This window comes from Danio rerio, chromosome 22, assembly GCF_049306965.1.
Source record: "Danio rerio strain Tuebingen ecotype United States chromosome 22, GRCz12tu, whole genome shotgun sequence".
Lineage (NCBI taxonomy): Eukaryota > Metazoa > Chordata > Actinopteri > Cypriniformes > Danionidae > Danio > Danio rerio.
The window spans coordinates 36828732-36849195 of NC_133197.1; the positions used below are offsets into that span (position 1 = coordinate 36828732).

At 37.8% G+C, this 20464-nt stretch overlaps 1 protein-coding gene across 6 annotated transcripts in view; it reads left to right on the forward strand.

Moving 5' to 3' along the window:
• lcor (ligand dependent nuclear receptor corepressor) overlaps positions 1-9534 on the forward strand; it is a 161539-nt gene extending 152005 nt beyond the window's left edge. For 5 of the 6 annotated variants that reach the window (XM_073937584.1, XM_073937588.1, XM_073937583.1 and 2 more), the window contains one exon: positions 3307-5249. In XM_073937584.1, coding sequence (XP_073793685.1) covers positions 3307-4345 — 1039 coding nt within the window. In that variant the 3' untranslated portion in view covers positions 4346-5249. Of the gene's footprint in view, positions 1-3306 lie in introns of all 6 variants that reach the window. The other variant, XM_073937585.1, reaches the window with a different exon arrangement.
• The last annotated feature ends 10930 nt before the right edge of the window (positions 9535-20464 follow it).

The following is a 20464-nucleotide window of genomic DNA, read 5'->3' on the forward strand; positions in this document are numbered from 1 at the left end:
CACAAATGAAAACTGAAGAAACATCCCCAATTTTATTATTAAGAACTTCAATCCAAATCATTTAATACAAATATTAATACAGACGAGTCTTCGCTGAGGCCAGTTTCCAGCCTCCACTGCTGAGACTGCAGCTCTGCGCAAGACTTTTGGCCAGCGGAGAAATTAAAATGGTTGTGCCGAACTGAGTCTGGTTCTCTCAAGGTTTTTTTTCTTCACTCTTCTATTGGTGAAGTTTTTTTTCCCTCTCCGCTGTCGCCACTGGCTTGCATGGTTCAGGATCTGAAAAGCTACTCATCGATGAATTTTCTCTTCAGTGTTTGGACTCTCAGTAATGACTTCAAACCACACTGAACTGAGCTAAACTGAACTGAACTTAAACAATAAACACTGAACTACCCTGATCCAGTTACTATGACCATTTATGTGAAGCTGCTTTAACACAATCTACATTGTAAAAGCGCTGTACAAATAAAGCTGAATTGAATTAAAAATACATTACTGCACCAGTGTTTAAATGGTACTAACTATTAAGGACCAAAATTGGTACTCAAGTACATAAAACACCACAAAAGGAGTGAAATGTGTTTGTATCCGGTGCATAGATGCAGTTTTACAGTAAAGAACTTACATTTTACAGTGGGTAAGGATTGCTTTTGATTATTTAGTAATGCTTGAAAGGATAAAGGAGCCAGACTAATCTGAGTGGAGTGTCATCGGAGCACAATGGTGACAGTTTTATGGACAACCTCTTGTGGGAACTTCAATTTCCAGCCTAGAAGATCCATGTTAGGTCTCTTTTCTGTGCTATGGCACTCTACAGTATGAGGAGTATTGGAAAGTAGTACATTTTCAGTCAAAACAATCTTCTGAACAAAGTAGTCTCTGCCCACTTGAAAACAAACCATTGAGCTATTCAACCCAGTGGAGCAATGAACTAGGCTTCATCATGGTCTATTTGTTATTATGTGTGTTAGTTTGGATGTTAGGATGAGAATAAGAGGTTTAAATTTGGAGACAGGTTAAAGAAGAATAAAAGTGAAACTAAGTAATTCAAATTTAGTCAGAAGATCATATTTCTGAACAAACCTCGCAAAAGAGATGAAAATATATATTGATGAAGCCTTGATTCTTGCTCAGATTGATTAATAATAACAATAAGCTACAAAGAACGACCCGGAAATTCTGAAAGACAACTGATACAGTCATGTGAAAAAGTTTCACCCTACGAATTTCAATTGCTTTCATATCAGTATATAAGAAATGATCTGGGGCCTCATGCATCAACGCTGCGTACGCACAAAAACTTTGCGTACGCCAGGTTTCACGCTCAGAGTCGCTCACGTTTGGATTTACTAATGTTGATCTGAACGTGGGAATGTGCGCAGCTCCATGCCAGCTTTATGGCTGGCGTACGCACATTTTTTGTGCGTGTCTGTTTTATTTTCATTGGCGACTCCTAGAGGCAGTGGTGTTAAATTGCACCCTACAAAGTGTCTGAGCCGTGCAATGGCAGCTGTATGAGACGGGTTCATCTAGCAGGTATATAAGCTTTCCATACCATACAGTTGACCAGCCAAACATTAAAGCGCAATTTGCAGCGATCGCCGGTTTCCCCAATGTAATCGGAGCGATCTACCGCACGCACATTGCTATAAAGGCACCATCTGAAGATGAATTTGCATTCGTGAAACAGAAACAGAAACAGAAAAGTATGGAAATCATACTGAAACATTGCGTACGCACAAAGCTGTAAATGTGCGTGTAAATGTGCCGAATCCCACGCATATTCTTTGTACATCCGAATGAACGTGAAACTGAGCGCAACATGCACGAGCACAAAACCCTTCCCTGCCTCCTCCCCCGTATGAATATGCTAATGACTATGCTAATGGCAAAATCCAACGAAAAAGCAACGACAAAAGCAAGCAAGAAGAGAAACTTTGAACAGAATGTGAATTGGAGGTGATTTTTTCAGAGGTAGACCGGAGAAAAGTGGTGTTATTTGCAAGTTTATTTTCCGGAATCAACAACAAAAGAAAAAAATAGAGTGGGAGAGTTTAGCTGATGCAGTTAACACAGTTAAGTCTGAACATCGCACTGAGTGAATTAAAAACAGAAATATTCAATTTCCATTCAATAAATGTGCAAATAAAATATGATGCACAAACTTATTGATGATTCCTACTTGTCTTTCTCGTGATAAATAGTTGTCAAAATCTGATATGTAGCGGGGGAAAAAAGAAGAAAGAGTTCATCAGCCGCTGGATTCGAACCGAGTTCATGCTCGAACGTGTCAAAACATGTAGACCTGCGTTTTACGAGCTGCGCCACTGAGACTGTTGAAAGTGCTTTAACATTTTACACCTATAAATCACACTATTTCTGTTTTTAATTCACTCAGTGCGATGTTCAGACTTAACTGTGTTAACTGCATCAGCTAAACTCTCCCACTCTATTTTTTTCTTTTGTTGTTGATTCCGGAAAACAAACTTGCAAATAACACCGCTTTTCTCCGGTCTACCTCTGAAAAAAGCACCTCCAATTCACATTCTGTCCATAGTTTCTCTTCTTGCTTGCTTTTGCCGTTGCTTTTTCGTTGGGTTTTGCCAAAGTACAGTCATTAGCATATTCATACGGGGGAGGAGGCAGGGAGGGGTTTTGTGCTCGTGCATGTTGCGCTCAGTTTCACGTTCATTCGGATGTACAAAGAATATGCGTGAGATTCGTCTTACGCAGTGTTTCATACATCTGAATTTTTTTCTGCGTACGCTCATTTACAGCTTTGTGCGTACGCAATGTTTCAGTATGATTTCCACGCAAGTCTTCGTACATGAGGCCCCTGATCTTTGGCAAGTCTTTTAGGAAAATAAAACCTTGGATGAACAACAACATAAACAACATAATAACAACAACGACATATACCATTAGCAAAAAATAATTCACACTCACTATAAAAAAAATGCTGGGATCCACAATAGAAGTTTGTTTTGGGACAACAAGAAGGAATTAGGTTAACTTATTAGTTTACAAATTTACGTGGATTGAACTCAAAACACTTAAGTTGTACAGTATTGAGCACAAGAACAACTACACATGTATGCCATAATTGAAATAATTGAATCATTAATAATGTTCCACATTTTGACAATGATAGGATTGGACCTAATAGTCTTAATAAAACTTCCCACAAAAGTCCTACTTTTTTCTAGAAGACAACAGAATTGATCATGTCCACCAAGTTCAGGACTTTATTCCAGTAACCTAACCTGTTCTCACATATGAACATCTTATTTTTCTACAAACTAGGCGTTCCCAGAGAGCTGATCACAACTATCGAGATGTTGACGATGAGGACGGCTTGCCACCGAGAAGCTTGCATGATGGGATAAGGGAGAACTGTATTGGTTCTGTACCCCTCAAGCCACCGTTGGCCCGCTCACTCCTTATAAAAGAGGAACTGTTGAGCCAGAAACATCGCCTCCTTGGCCAACCAACACCTCTTTCTTTGGCTAGCCTAGAGTCTGTGGGTCTCCTCAACAGCCAAGCCCAGTCTCTACTGTCCCGTGACGGTGCATGGGGGAAATCCCATTTGGACGGCCTCCTGAAGCTCAAACAAGACCTAAATGACCTGCCTCTTTTCCAGGAGAACCAAGGCGTGTTCACCAAGGGTTCAAAGTCCCATGACACTAGTCCCATCACGGTGAAGAAAGAGCCAGGGCATTCCCCTCCGGTGGACCTGAAGATCCCGCAAGTCCGAGGCATGGATCTGTCTTGGGACTCCCATGGGAACTCCTCAGATATCTACAGTTACAGCTCTTTAGCACTGAGCAACGTGCACTCAGAGAACGCACTCAGCAGGAAACTGAGAGCCATCTTGCCAAAGCAGAGTCGCCGGGCCGCTCTCGGAGGCCTTCTGGATGCAGGAGCTGTAGGCGAGTACTGGGGTGCAGACTTGGACCAGCCATCCTTGGGACCTCAGTACCCAACATCGGATCCCGAGGGAGACCCAACAGGCTCCAAGCAACCCCGAAAGAAACGGGGACGGTATCGGCAGTACAACAGCGAGATTCTCGAAGAAGCCATTGCTGTGGTGATGAGTGGGAAGATGAGCGTTTCGAAGGCGCAGAACATCTATGGGATCCCCCACAGCACCTTGGAGTACAAGGTGAAAGAGAGGATGGGCACACTGAAGAACCCGCCAAAGAAAAAGCTTAAACTGATGATGAGGGCAGAGGGGCAGGACTCCGGGATCACCGGCGAAACCGAATCCATGTCAACGCCCGCCACCACACCCGTCGCAACGCAAGTGGACGTCTTGCAGGGGACAGGAGACAAAGTCGAGTAGATTACACAGAACACCTCATTTTAAAATGGAGAAAGTTTTAAATTCTGACAGACACAAACAAACAAACAAACAAAACCTAAAATGATTTGGAATTGGAGGATGGGGCTTTAATTGTGCCAATTTACTTGCAGTATCTGGGTGAGCACAACTGCAGGGATTCATGGGAGGATTTAAGCCTGATAACTGGGGATTAAGAAACCAATTGGCAGTTATCACAGTGGTCGACACTGCAAGCATTTGCTGATGTTTTTTTTTACAACAAAGCAACAAATGCGTACTAAAGCCATAAGAGAGTATCGACAGAGACGTTTTATTTAAAAAAAAAAAGAAAAGCAAGCAGATTAACCCTTTGTTCGCCCCCTTCGTCTGAACTTTGCGAGCTCTGCCCTTAGTGCTCATGCGTTTTGGACGGCATGCCATTTTGAGAAACGAGAAGTGGGGTTTGAAGGGTTTATGTGCAAGGCTGGAAATGAACCCTTCGAAAGTGAGTCCTCTGATTGGTAGGTTTATGAAAGGATTCAAAATCTTTAAAAACAAATTATTTATTTCAAATGGAGTTGACAAGGATTCTCACCAGGGATCAATCCTAGCCCCGTTTTTCTATTAACAGGTAAACGTTTGCTTTCAACTCTTTGTAGTTTCCTCCTTTTATAATCTGCACCATTGAAAGACAAATTTAGACACGTCCATTTAAAAAAAAAAAAGATGAAGCTTAAGATTAGTCATTCAGGGATGCATGTTTGTGATGTTGAAAAGATTTTCGTTTTGTTTTTACTTTTACTTTACTGTAACTAAACTTTTCTTTAACTCTTAACGCTTTCTTTTGCACTACACTTTCAGTCTGGCGCTCGCCAGAGCCTAAATCTGGCAATTAGACCTGATTACCTCGACACTGCTTGCATTACGCACTTACTGTTCTGTCTGGCATACTACATCACACTCATTTTACAGTACTATACTCTAGGTGAGAGCCTCGCTCTTAAAAGGTTTCCAACTCCCATGAAGGGACAATGCCGATTTTTAAAACCACACAGGACAGGAACGTGTTTTCAATTCACATCTTTCTACTAAAATGAATCGAGGGAGGGTGCGCGCAGTCAATTTTGGGCTGTTTCTGGCTGCTCCCTCATCGCTGCTTATAGTCAGTTGCTGACGTGTATATTTATAAAAAAAAAAGAAGAGCATTTTTTTGGCAAAGGGGGTTGGTTTTGGGGAGGGGGGATATATGTAGGTAGGGTTATGACCACATAACCCTGTTATATTATAAATTAGCGTTCTTTCAGAGAGCCAATTCTAGTCTCTGAATAATTCCTCATGTAAAACTCAGGGCAACTGAGACAAATATAGCGATCGTGTGTTTCGAAACAATGCATCTTACCTACTTGAACTGGAACCTGTGACACATTCTCAGTCAATGAGTTGAGTCAGGGGGAGGGCTTTATAGGTTGGGTCGAGCTGAGCCATGGATTGCAGATATCGGTGGGGTGTGATCATTCAAAAAAAACACCTGGCCAGTTGGAAATTTTCTGAGATCTCTCCGAAAATAGCACTTTGTTTAAAACAGAAAGAAAATACAAGCGGATATGTTTGGGCGTGTGATTTTAAAGTAGCTTTCGCAGTAGCAGATAGCATAAAGATGACTTGTGAGATCCAAAAGAGCGAGCGTTCAGTGACCTCCGCCGTCCTGCAGCTTAGACCCAAACATGCTCATTCTTGTTTTGAAAGAATTACCTCTTCAATATACAGTGGTCGACACCTTGAATCTTCAGATTTGTCTAGTGTTGCCTCACTGTTTATCGTCACATCGCCCCTCCCATTTTCAAATCTAAACCGTGTCGTCTGATGTATATATAAAAAGAAAAGAAAAAAAAAAGAAGCGCATAGATCTGTGAAGATTTCAAAGAGAAGGCTTTTGGAATGGCATGCTCCACTTTGATGATGTTGTTTGAAGGGCATTCTGGTTTATCACTGCCTGGTGCTCACCCAGTCTGTGACGAAAATTATTACTTCAAACTTCAGGGTTTCTGCTGATGAAACTGACTCTTTGAAATGTACCCTTTATTTATTTCCTTATTTAAGTTTGAATCATTTACGTAAATGGCATGCACCAGTTCAGTGGAGGCTGATTAGTTATTTATAATCTGGCACTTTGGTCGCGGGTTTAAAAAAAAGGGGGGGGGGGGGGGGGTGATGCTGTTCGGGGCTCACCTTTTGTAATCAGATGAAATCAAGTCATTTCCCACCATACGTTAGACTTGTATATAGTGGGCGATTTTTTTCACAACACTATAAGTTGTCATGTATTTATTATCTCATTAAGCAAAGGGCATTTTAAACTCAATGGCTTTGCTTTTTGTGAAGACTACTGAAATTATTTATCTATTTAGTTCAGTGATTACGAAGTATAAATAATCTACTGGATTTTAGCATCATATTCAGGCGTATAACCTTACAGTGTAATTCTGTTTTGGCCATCGGCATCAAATGCACCAACACTTTACCAATGCTGAGCGTTCGAAGTGTCTAATTAATTAGTCCTTAATCAATCAATCAATCTTCCAAATTAATTTATTAATCATTTTGATGTAAAATACAAGTCAGTTATGCTTGATTCTTACTATTTAAATGTATTTAACCAGTATTTTTGTCTTGTTTAACAATAAGAAATATCCATAAAACAAATAGGGCTGTGCGATATGACAAATTTCATATAGATATCAATAGATATCATGATATAGTACAGTTTCTGTAAATTAAAGGAATTGGAGTGTTTACTTTTGCCAATTAAAATGTATTCAATCAATGCACTCATATTTCTCACGGTATTTAGAAATTAAGACTAATTATTTAATTAAAAATGCACAAATATTAAGCAAATATTAATAAAAACATTTCAAAACTAATTATTTTAGGTCCAGCTAAATAAAATGCAACATGTAAACATTGTGTTTTCAAGATCTTAGCTTTCTCACAATACTGTTACTCATGTTTCTCTCATCATCCTGGTAATGGCGCGTCATATTGCGTTTGTATAAATTGAGCGAGCTCAATTTAAATAACTAAATAAGTATTGACGCAAACAATGCATTTTGTGAAACTGCAGCATAAATGACAGAGCATAAACACAAACGATTCACGTATCCTCATATCGCACAGCCCTAAAAACAAGATGTTTTAAATGTCCCATGAAATTAAAATAACATTTTGTTAGATGTTAGTATCAGTATTATTCGTTTTTAGGTTTTTTAAAAGCTAATGTTCCCCAAAACAGTGACCAAATTTGCATTTAGAAGATAAAAAACTGATGTAAACATGTCACTTCCGTTTTTATTTACGTCAAGTCACACTACAGTTTCTCAGCAAATCATAACCAATCAAGTGCTCTCTAGTATCTGACAAGGCCCGCCCACTTCAATTAACTTTTTATTAGATGCGCTTGAGCTTAACCGCTCTCACTAGGTGAGCTGTGCTAAAACAAAACACCATTTTCACCACCTTTTTTTAAAAGGGGAGGGGCTACGCTACGTATCGCCCTCTTTCATGTTTCGAATAAGATTACGTCAAATATCGAATATAAGTGCACATTTTAAAGCCCTTCATGAGACCTTTAAGAATATTTTAAACGTTTTTGTTTTTTGGATACATTTTGTCGGACTATCCAATAAAACGTCTTTGTCAATCGGAAATGATCGCGTATCCTCATGTCGCACAGCCCTAAAAACAAGATGTTTTAAAGGTCCCATGAAATAAAAATTAAAATAACGTTTTGTTAGACATTAGTATCAGTATTATTTGTTTTTAGCATTTCTGAAAGCTAATGTTCCCTAAAACAGTGACAAAACTCGCTTTTAGAAGATATAAAACTGATTTAAACATGTAAAGCTCGTCACTTCCGCCTAAAGGGATCAATGTTTTTATGTTTACTCACACTACAGTTCTCAGCAAATCATAACCAATCAAATGCTCTCTAGTATCTGACAAGCCCCGCCCCCTTCAAGATGCTTTTACATTAGATGCACTTAAACAAAACACGATTGTCCGTTTAAAAAGAGAGGAGCAACACTATGCCCCGCCCACTTTTCATGTTTCGAATGAGATTACGTCAAACATCAAATAAAAATGTGCACTTCAAGGGACCTTTAAAAATATTTAAAATGTTTTTGTTTTATGGATGCATTTTGTCAGACTATCCAATATTATGTTTTTGTTCAATCGGAACTGATTCGCGTATCCTCATGTCGCACAGCCCTAAGACAAGATGTTTTAAAGGTCCCATAAAATAAAAATAAAATAATGTTTTGTTAGACATTAGTATCAGTATTATTTGTTTTTAGCAATTCTACAAGCTAATGTTCCTCAAAACAGTGACAAAATTCCCATTTAGAAGATATAAAACTGATTTAAACATGTAAAGCTCGTCACTTCCGCCTAAATGAATCAACGTTTTTATTTACGTCAACTCGCACTACAGTTTCTCATCACATAATAACCAATTAAAAGCTCTCTAGTATCTGACAAGCCCCGCCCCATTCAAGATGCTTTACATTAGATGCGCTAACAAAACACGATTAACCGTTTAAAAAATAAGGAGGTGCTACACTATGTCCCGCCCACTTTTCGTGTTTCGAATGAGATTACGTCAAACATCAAGTAAAAATGCACATTTCAAAGCACTTCAAGGGACTTTTAAGAATCTTTTAAACGTTGTTTTTGTTTTATGGATACATTTCGTCAGACTATCAAATAAAACGTTTTTGTTCAACCGAAAAACAAGATGAAAATATTACTTTGGAGCGCAACTAATCAATTATTATAAGCAGTAGATAAGTAGCTACAACTAGATTAGTTGTATTAGTTGCAACTATTATTAGACTAGTGCGAATTGATTCTATTATAATCGAATATGTCCAATTAAATTGGCACTTATTACTGCACTGATGGCCCAGACTGATGTTTTGCAGCACTTAAATCTTCAAGGAAAAAAAATCCGCTCACCTCTCTATTGTCAATCTTTGAAAGTTTTGAACTTTCCCATTGCTACTGTAAGATTATCCTGTCAGCTTTCTGATTCACTCCGGTGCATGCCATTTCAGCATATTTATTTCATTTGACTAATTAATGTATTACAGGGTTAACGGCTCCCCCTGGCCCCAAAAACAAACAAAACAAAAAAAAAAAAAAACATCCCCTGTTGAACAGAAACGACACCGTCTTTACACAAATGAATGTAAAACCATTTCCGGAAAATTTCGTAAACTAGTGGTTTCGAAATACAAACACGGCACTTTCACATTTCATACTTTAAACAGACTGTTTTAGTTATGTTCTCTTGCTGCTCGCGCTCGTTTCGATAGTTGTTTTATTTAGCGTTTCTCTGAAACGTACACCTGTAGCCTTCAGTACTTTCGTATCTCAGGATAGCTTCAACAGAAGGGTTCGCAATATTTGTCAGTCGGATTACGATGCAGACATAACTACCTGTACAAGAAGCGCAATCGACATGCTACATTAACCGTAGTCTATGCGCGATATACCTCATCCTCGGGAATAAACGCACCTTTCTGTGCCACATCCTTAAAAAAATACCATTCAGGGGCACATAGAAAAGGCGCAGTTGAAACTCTGGGAAGTTCGTTTTATTTCTCCCTCTTTCTTGTCTCCTACGAGAGGGATTTCTGGGAAGCGAGGCATTTCATGTGTCTGACTGACCAATATTTACACCCGGATTTTTTTCATTCAGGTACAGAAATCGAATGTTTTGAATACAATCAAAATTTTCGCGTCATGCCAATAACGGGTCTCATCCTTTAAGTTTGATCGTGAAGGCCTATATATATCGATATCTATCATGACACAATCTCTTTCCTGTACGCTGAAAAAAGAACACATGAAAAGGGGAAAGTTACGGGACAGGTGGAAATGTTAACCTTCTGTTGTTGTTTTTTTTTGTGCTCTCTGTAAACTTGTTTTTCTTAAACTGCATTCCAAAAATTTCAAGAGATACCTTTATATGGATGAAGAAGAAAATCTATACATATACAAATGAATATATTATTTATTTTACTGTTTATCTTTTTATTTGTCTTGTTGTTGTTTTTTTTTTAGTTCGTTTTTTTTTTTCTGGGTGAAATTGAAATGCTACACAAAGAAACGTTGGAAATCGACGCTGACAGCTACAACCTCACTTTCTGTACCACATATATGAAGTGCCATTTGTTTTGTCTCAAGTGGCTCACATTGATTTTCTTTCTGAAAAGATGCTCAAATAGCCTTTTTCTTTGATTTTAAAGTTCTGTCGATACGTTTTCGACCTCCACTGCATATCCACATAACAGCATTACCTCAGGTGAGAATCTCTCCAGAGCAGCTGATTCTGCATTCACGTGCAGAAATCAGGAACTGTACTTGACTTTTACACACACACACACACACACACACAAAAACACTATTACTTTCCAAGGAAGCAGTTTATAAATGACACTAGTCACATTTTTTTTTGTTTGTTTGTTTAAAGATGATTGCTTTGCTTAACTGAACCACGGGTCTATTTTGAAAGCAACTTTTAATCGACGTTAGCACAGGAAAGTTGAAATCAATACGGCACACTTTGTACTCCGCAATTAATACGCCATCAGGTCTGCATTTTTACACTTTAAGGCTATCGGTTTGATTGAACTAGTTGCTTGTAACTTCAGAAACAATCTGAAAAGGCTAATATGATTACACGTATACACTCCGAATGAGATTTCTCAATACATGTCTATTTATAACTGCCAATTAAATACACTTTACTTCATTTATTGCGTCTTAGGAGTTGAATTAAGTCCTGAATAACGTTGTGATGTTGCAAGTTTTGTTTTCTAATAAGTATTTTAGCATAAGTTACATGAATAGGCACACCTTTACTCAACAGAAAGCATTGTTTTTCAATTTAATAGGAAGAAAATTGTCGGCAAACACCGCAGTCCAGTTTGATTTTAGATTTAAAGTTGATCTATGCACTTGAGAGGGTGAAGTTACTTGCACCATTACTGTCTGCCGTGTTTGTGATTATATCAAGTATTAAGGGTCACTTTGTTCTTCGTTGGCATAAACGTTTATTCGATTTGCAGCAGCGCTGCTTAAAATAGCTGTTGTCATGGCACAGCTTGCAGCCATGGTAAAAGACATGTTTTGAATGTAACCTCACAACACACACACACAAGAGATGGAGTATGTTCAGAATAGTGCGTTACTGTGTACATTATGCATTTGATTTTGGTGTCATCCGGAGTGCCTGTTTTGCAGCGTTCAATCGTCACTGATCGTTTGATAATTGCATTCAATCATCGTTACACGACTAGTCGTGTGCGATAACAATGAGCCTACGATATGCATTGATAATTGGTAACAACAATCGGAAAAATCACCAACCAAGGCGACTTACAATCGACGTATTTTCTTATACTCCATTCAGTCAGTGTCGTCTTGATTACTTTAATGCAATTAAATAATTAAATAAATCTTTTTATATACTGGTGAAGTGTGTGATTTCTAATTGGAAATTGTTTGATTTTTAAATTGCGTTTCAAAACAAAGTCCTGGTTTGCTATTGGTCCACGAAGTGATATCCACACCTACAACTGTTTCTATATAATAAACCCCGCCCACTTCTCAAGCAGGCCCATGAAGGCTGATTTATACTTCTTGCCCAGTCGCATCGCCCTCTCTGTCGCTTCTGGATGAACCGACACCAACCTCTCAAAAAAATGTAACTACATGTCGCAACAACGCCTAGCACAAGCTCTATGATTGGTCGACCAGTGACCAGTGTTGGCAAGCTGAGAGCTATGAGCCCAATGGAGCCAGTGGAGCTCCAGAGTCCGTTCTTCGTACCTCGCTTAATTGATCTAAGATGATTTGACAGATCTGGAATCTTTCAAGCTTCATAACTGATCTCTGGCTAATTTGGTTCTTCAAACAAGTTCGTGAATCACATTAAAATGTGATATAGATATATATATATAATTATATTATATAATAATATGATATAATATACATATTTAATTAGCCTATATATATATATATATATATATATATATATATATATATATATATATATAAGTAAAAAATATATAAGTAAAAAAAAAAAAWTATATATATATATATATATATATATATATATATAAGTAAAAAAAAATTATATATATATATATATATATATATATATATATATATATATATATATATATATATATATATATATATATATAGGCTAATTAAACTTATGCAATCTGCACTCCGAAATAAAAATTACAAAGACTGCCACCTGGTGGTTTAAAGAGAAAATGTATTCATATAAACTTTTTACATACAAACGGGTACAATCACTTCAGTACAATTTGTGTGTGATAATAGACATGCACAATATTCGACTTATTTTAAAGGAATAATACATTTATGCAGTCATCAACATGTTTCGACAGCTAATGTGACGGTGATTTGATGCTTCACAAAAGTTCCAGACATCTTTACCAACATCAAAATGCTTTTGTGATGCAAAATTCATTTAAACATCCAGTTATTCTTTACACCCATAAAGAAACTGGCTACTATAATAATATTATGGCTACTATATTAAAGAAAATCCACTCTAATTGTAAAACTAAAAAAATTGCTAAATACTCTTGAAGCCTGTAGACCACAACAAAGGTGGAAAATTATCGTGTATCATATTTAACAAACCGTTTACTACGAATTGTATGTATTTTCGCTCACATGGATGATAATTGAATATTAATTAGATGATGTCATTCCGCTGCTGTGCCGTCAGCCAATCGCATTGCTGATCATGATTGCACATCTATAGATCTGTCCTTCACAACACATGCAGCGATCTCAGATCAGTTAATCCTGTCATTTTAATCTGATTCGCGAACTTGTTTAAAGAACCAAATTAGCCAGAGGTCAGTTATCAAGATTAACAGATCCAGGATCTGCCAAATCATCTTAAATCATTTAAGCAAGGTACGAAGAACGGACCCTGATGGAAACTTTCGTTTTGTGTTTACCTTATGATTAAAGTTGTTGCGCGTCCGCCGGTTCCCACCTCAGAGTAAGCAAATTTAAGCTACTTCTACATTAAGGTAGCGTTCAGAAAAAACTAAGCACCAGCGAAGAAACTCGACACAGAGGAACACGAAAGCCTACTGCCAGCTAGTGATTTAGAAGTGTTATTGCAGAACAACACAAACAGCACGCAGGAGTATAAATACACAACTACACTCAAGGCATGCGCCGTGGGTCACACTGATCACTCGACGCAGAAGTATAAACCAGCCTTTATTTCCCATATATGGATTTAAAAAACACTTGAGACTGAATTAAACCATTGGACTATGAGGAGAATTACAACATGACAAACATTCATTTGAAGCAAAAACATAAATAAATTTGATGAAAAGGCAAAACGTACAAGACTTTTTTTAAGTTACAAACTACAATTTCATTAAAAACATTGAAAACAATTCATTTTAGCTTGGTGTACCTCCAGTCACTCAGAAACGGGGACAGAATACAGCATTTCACCTACACTAAATGACACACTTCATCTTTAAAACGAAACGTTCCTGCAAAGGCTTAAGAGAAACTGTGAATTATATGGAGCAGAGCCATGAGAAGTCGACACCAGACCGCTACCTCTACAACGTAACATTAGTGTGGATGACAATGAAGACTTTTCAAGTCATTCCTAAAGAAGTTCAATGCCTAGCTCAGTGAGAGGTCAAATTGAGCTGTGAAAAACGCAAATGAAGGAGGAAAATGGGCTTGATCAAATGATCAGCGCTTTTCTAGAGAAACGCTTTTGGCTGCCCTTGTGTTGCCATGACAATCTTGCAAGATCATTCGCAAGTAAAGGTGTGCCTATTCTAGCTCCAGGCTTTCATTTAAGCAAAATACACATTCTTTTCCAGCAAATCATGCATTCCCAGTATTTTATCAGTGATTTCAACACTCAAATGAACGCCAATTCTTTTTGTAGTTCTGTCGATTTCTCTGAGACGCGAAGAACGTTGCGATATTTCCACACAAGATCCCCTCAGTCTTATTGCCGGAATCTGCTCTTGACCATTACGTTCATCCATGACTGTTTCAACCCTGCAGTCCATTGAGTTCTGTGGGATTAGGATTATTAGTTTTGCTACCTCAACTTGCAGATGGTTTTGACGTAGGAGCCCTTTTTGGTAGTGACGCAAAAACGTATCTTGAGGGACTGAGCGTCCCTGAAGGCTTTTGTCGGTCAGGTTGTAGGAACGTTGTTTGATCGGCTTTCCTGCTGTACTGTATGTAGCATTTCAGATGCACGGATAACACTGGCTCGTCATTCCAAAAGTCACAGTCCCATTTTGTCGGAAAGCGGTTAAACATTTCGCACATACATGTACCTAATAAACCGATAAAGGTAACGGTTCTTTTAGGACCGATTGGTCCTGAGTTATGCATCTTAACTGCTTCTTAGACCAGTGTTTGGGAAGAAAATCAGGTTGACCGATCACCTCTAAAGTAAGTTGGAAACGCGTTGTTTATGTGTATTTCCTTGAAAATCTAGTATAGTCATGCCATACCTATGAGTTTGTGCCCTTAAAATTCAAGCCAAATGCAGTCTGTGGGCAGTATATATTCGTTTTTTGCAAGACCTGCATTGCATTCATTGTTGGCGTGCATCTTATCCTTAAGGTGCTGCGCTTCACTTTCAGTGGATTTTTTTCCATGTATGGAGTCGAAGCTTTATGGAGCAAAAAATGCCTTTTGCTATCTGTTCGGCTGTGTATCTGCAAGTACTTTTAAAAAGTTTCGTAAAACGTTGTAAAGGTTCAGTTGTAGAATGACGATTGGATCCCTATCTCCCGAACCCCCTCAGGTTAATGCATGAGAGTGGAATGATTAGGCTCGGCTACAGATTGAGATGACCTTTTCTATATTTCCTGATTCTATTGATGTTGTTATGACTTCGGTTTTAAATCAAAAAGCTTGCCTTTACTTTCTTTAATACACCAGTATCGAAAAGTAACAGCCCGTCATTCAGAATCCCACCAGTATAGTGGTCTAAAACGTTTTTTTATTTGCAATACCTAATTTACGTGGGGAAATGAGCAAGGCAATACTCGTGATTTAAGTCCCCTCGACTTGAGAAAAGTGAGTTTGTTGTCGCCGGCCCGTTCGCCCAACAGCCAGACAACTGAACTCAACGTCCTTATCAGAGCGCCTTTCGCATTTTGAAAAGATTCAGCCAAATATCCTTAGTTCAGTGCTTTATAAACAGCGAGGATTGTAAAGTACGAATTACCTGAGGAAACAAAAAACAATGAACACTCGAACTTTAGATCTTTCGTTCGGTCCCTCGAGACCCACAAGGCCACAAAGACTATTTTGTTTCTGATGTCTGTACATTGTGTGATAATGTTTCAACTTAAAGAAAAAAACCTTACAACGCAGAATACCTCAGATAATAAATCCATGTAAATCTTGACAGCCTCCACGTGTAGATAGAATCCCGTTCACTGCCTCCCCACGTCTGTTCTTCTTTCATTTCACTGCCCGTTGTGTGTCGTGGAGGTTTCATTTTGTTCGTTTACTCGTCCCGGGAACAAGTAACTTCATTCATCGTTCATCCGTGTGCTTGACAGCGTTAGTCGGCGTTCACACTGATAGCACTTTGCAAGTCGCTCGTTTTTAATGAGAGTTGGCGATGCGCGTTAGACTGTTGATGATGCGACAAAGTTGAGTTCTTCGACTTTATGCAAATGCGTAGTGGTGAGGTGACAACCAATGGGAGTCTAGACTGTGATTTGTCACTTAGTTGGATACTGTGGTTGAGTAGATACGACTACTTCTAGCAACCTCTAGTAAAGCAACCTGGTGACCTCCGGCGTTTTCATCAATGACAGTGTGAAGGCCGTTTTAAGAAAGGGAGACATTGCCTCTAGGGGGCGTTTGTACACGACACCACTTTTTAAAATAAAATTTGGGCCTTCATTTGCACAACAATAGCATATTGGGGACCTGAAAACGCACGATTTTAAAAATAAATTTCATTTAAATAATGCCGTTATCGTAAACTACTAAAATGCGAATTTGTATGGTCTGTGTTTATATATGGCCATAGGCGAGTACATGACAGCCAAAACAACTGTACCGTATGCGCACAGGTACATAGTGTTCTTTTACGAAGTAATATTGCCATCTACTGGCCTAGCATGAATATGCCATTTTTGGTCGGATCAATATTGTACACGAAATATTTTGAAAAATGTATCATCGTCTCCCATCGCAGAGTTCTTACTCTTATGGTCCACGGCAAAGCAACCGTAAAAATCTGACGATTTTGGTACCGTTCTTCGAATTGGAAATTTTTAATCCATAGAGTGACGGCGAGTGTAACCATTTAAAGCGGATCGGACTTTTAAGAAAGGTGGGCTTTGTCTTTTTTTAAGGAGTAATTTGTTGATCATAAGCCATAGTTTACGCATTCGTCGAACGTAACGTCATCCTTCATTTTCATTATCAGCTAAACTGAATGTAGGGGGAAAAAAAGAATAAAAAACTGAAACTCTTAACACACTAACTTTTTATGTAACTATACATACTTTAGGACAAGTTATAGATTATTATATTAATGTGTTCTTAAATCTATATACACTCAACAGTCACAGTGCATTGTATATAATGTTTTGTATAGTTATATACTTATCTTCTGGAAGGAGATGTACATCTCCTCCTCATTTGATTCAGGGAACAAACATTTCAGTGCAGTATATTTAGACTCCTGTATTTGTATAGTTCATTCTTTCCGTTTGCTCACGCGTTTCTTTTATCGTCCACATACAGGAATGGTAGTTAGTCTTGAAGTGAGCTACACAAAGATTAATTTAAGTTATCGTAAGGCATCTAATGCTGCAGTGCTGCAGACGGTTGTGTGTTTTTTTTTCCACAGAATATATATATTAAAAGGAAACGCAAACTTTTTAAGGTGGAACTGTATATAGCGTCGTACCCATTCCACGATTAGATTTCTTTTCATTATGGTCGAAGAACAGGATTTTAAGTATTTATTACGACGACAAGAGTCGGTGGTGTAAATTAATTTTCCCCGTGGAATAAAAAAAATGGTTATCAGCCAGGTTTTAGCTATTGCTCGTTATTTTTGCTTGCTTAATGTACATGGACTTTAAGTTTAGAAATCAGATGGTTGTGAACACTGGATCTCTATCGGACGACGTCCAAAAATCATCCTTATTCGTTACGATGAGGAAACGCGCCCTGGGTGTGCTTTTGCTGCAACTGCTTTTTCTTAACGATAATGATGTTTAATCCTATTATAATTTCTCGTGTGAAGTGAAACGTCTCCGTGGCTGTGAGCTGGTTGTGTAAGAGTGTGTGGAATTGCTTGAGGTTCTAATTTGTTTTTATTTATTTCGTTTCGCTCATGCATTTTGTGAATAAACCATTTCTTATACACTAAATCATGCGATTTCTACGAGACAAGCCTCCGAGTAGTGGTTTTTCTGTGAAATGAACGAAAAAAGAAAAGAAAAAAAAAAACCTTAAACCATTTCTCTATTTATCTTAAATCCTATTATTAAGCCACAACTACGAATCCCTCAGGGAACAAACGACACTGATTCAATCTATTCAGGTACTTTCTCTAGATTCTGCGGCCTAGCTGTTAAAATATGACACAAATCGTACATATTTTTTTGACGAGAATAAAAAAAAAACGACAATTTGCGCGAAAGAAAACGGTCGCTCGTGACGAAAGTCATTTTTAACCTGTTGTCGCCTAGTTTCTTTTCCTCTGTCCTTTTTAGTTTTTGTATTCTTTGTATCCAGACTTAAGTACAATATATACTAAATGAATGTCAAGCTGAAACTTCAGGTGAAGAGCAACACTCAGCCAGGCAGTGCTTTTCATTACAATTTCCTCAGCACACACTGTGCCTCGAATGCCTGAAGACAATACAACTCTATAGCGACAAACACCACGTCGAAGCCCTCACTGACCGTGGTTGACCGGCACTCCTATACAGATGTACCTCTACAGCGCAAAGGCCTGATCTTTCACATTTGAAAATTGGTCGTTTCAGTCTCTCTTTTTAGCATGAAAGTATTTCAGCGAGGAGAAGAAACGTAACAACTGCCTCTCCATATTTGAATATTCTTACGTTGCCGTCTGTTGTGTTTTTGCGAGCTTTTAGGTGCCTACTACTATTATTATTGTCAAAAAAAGCTCTGGTAATTAGCGAAGGACTGTCTCTGTTTGGTCTATGAAGATTAGGGCAGCGTTTACTCTTCGGTCAGTCTCGGTTTCGAGTTCTCTCTCAGACATTCCCGTTGTTCTTGTTTAGTTGTTTTTTAAGTTGCCTGATGTTGGTGGCTTTGTTCGCTTGGATTTTAAAAGCTCAGCTTCGATTTAAGTCAAGAATTGAAATACTTACATGTTAACTCCTTTAATATGAGACTGAACGGGTTTTTTTAAAAAGCGCGCAGGTTTGCCAGTGTGGGATAAGGTGCTGCTTTTTTTCCGAATCTTCTCCGTTTTCGATATACCTCAGACCATCTAGATCGAAATGAGTGCTTTTTACGAAACGGCATCAACACACTGGTTCCTCCGAGTCGGTCCAATTGTTGAAAGACAGGCGCTCCAAAACTGGAATAGACCTCATTTCAATATATACTGTTTACTCTTTGACAAAAAACATTGTATAGTTTAATATTTTCTTGTACTGTAGATTTATTTATGTATATTCATTTGTTCTTTTGTTTTTGTACTGCGTGTTTGACTTTTATTCTAGACTATTATCGATGTCCGTGTTAGAGCACTTACGAGGATCACGATTATTTTATTTTTTGTTCGATTGCACTATTTGTTTTGTTTTTCGTTTTCTGTTTGAATGCAAAACTATTATTTTTGAGCTGGGCTAATGAATAATAAAAGCTGTCTCCTAATGTATGTGATTTTTCAAAAAAAAAAATGAAAAGGAAAAAATTGATTAGATTTTCTGTGGTCTAATTTAAAAACAACAAAAAAAAATTATAAAAGTTTTCTCTTTCTTTTTAATTTGCATTGACCGTTAAGCAAAATGCTGATTAGATCCGTCTTTGTGCATGTGTGGAGTTTTACTGGTTATATTTTACCCATTAGGAAAAAAAATGCCATTTTTCAACACATTTTAATTGTAACATTGTGCAAGTTAGTATTCACTGGATGCTAGAACCTTCTTATGAAAACTACTATTCTTCTAATAAATTTTTGTTGTGAAAATGAACCACTGAGTCTGATTCATTGTGTTTGTTTGCATGCCTTTACTCTTACTTCTTAAAGAATGAAAGCAGGGAAAAAGAATACTTGCATGTATATTATATATACTTTAAGCCCAACATGGATAGACAAAATAAACACTGCTTTCAATTTTGCCAACAAAACAGGGTTCACCTTTTCAAAGAGTCTCTACAGACTTCAGTGTTCGGTCAAATCTTTTACCAAAACACACATTTTTTTTCCCTGCTGAACAGAGTTACTCAATATAAACTGGGGGGTGGGGTGGATGGATGGGAGTGATTTGAATTACAATGGATGGAAAGAACGATTAATGGGATGGATGGATGGATGGAATGGTGGATGGATGGAGTAATTTGAATTACGATGGATGAAAAGGACAATGTGATAGATGGATGGAGTACTTTGAATTAAGATGGATTAAAAGAGCGCCTAATGGGATGGAATGATTAATGGATGGAAAGATGGATGGATGGAATGATTGATGGAATAAATGATTGATTGATTGATTGATTGATTGATTGATTGATTGATTGGTGTATAGATTAATGGATGGAATGATTGATGCAATGATTAATGGATGGATGGATTGATTAATGGATTGATTAATGGATGGAATGATTGATTGATTGATTGATTGATTGATTGATTGATTGATTGATTGATTGATTGATTGATTGATTGATTGATTGATTGATTGATTGGTGGATTGATTAATGGATGGAATGATTGATGCAATGATTAATGGATGGATGGATGGATGGATGGATGGATGGATGGATGGATGGATGGATTAATGGATG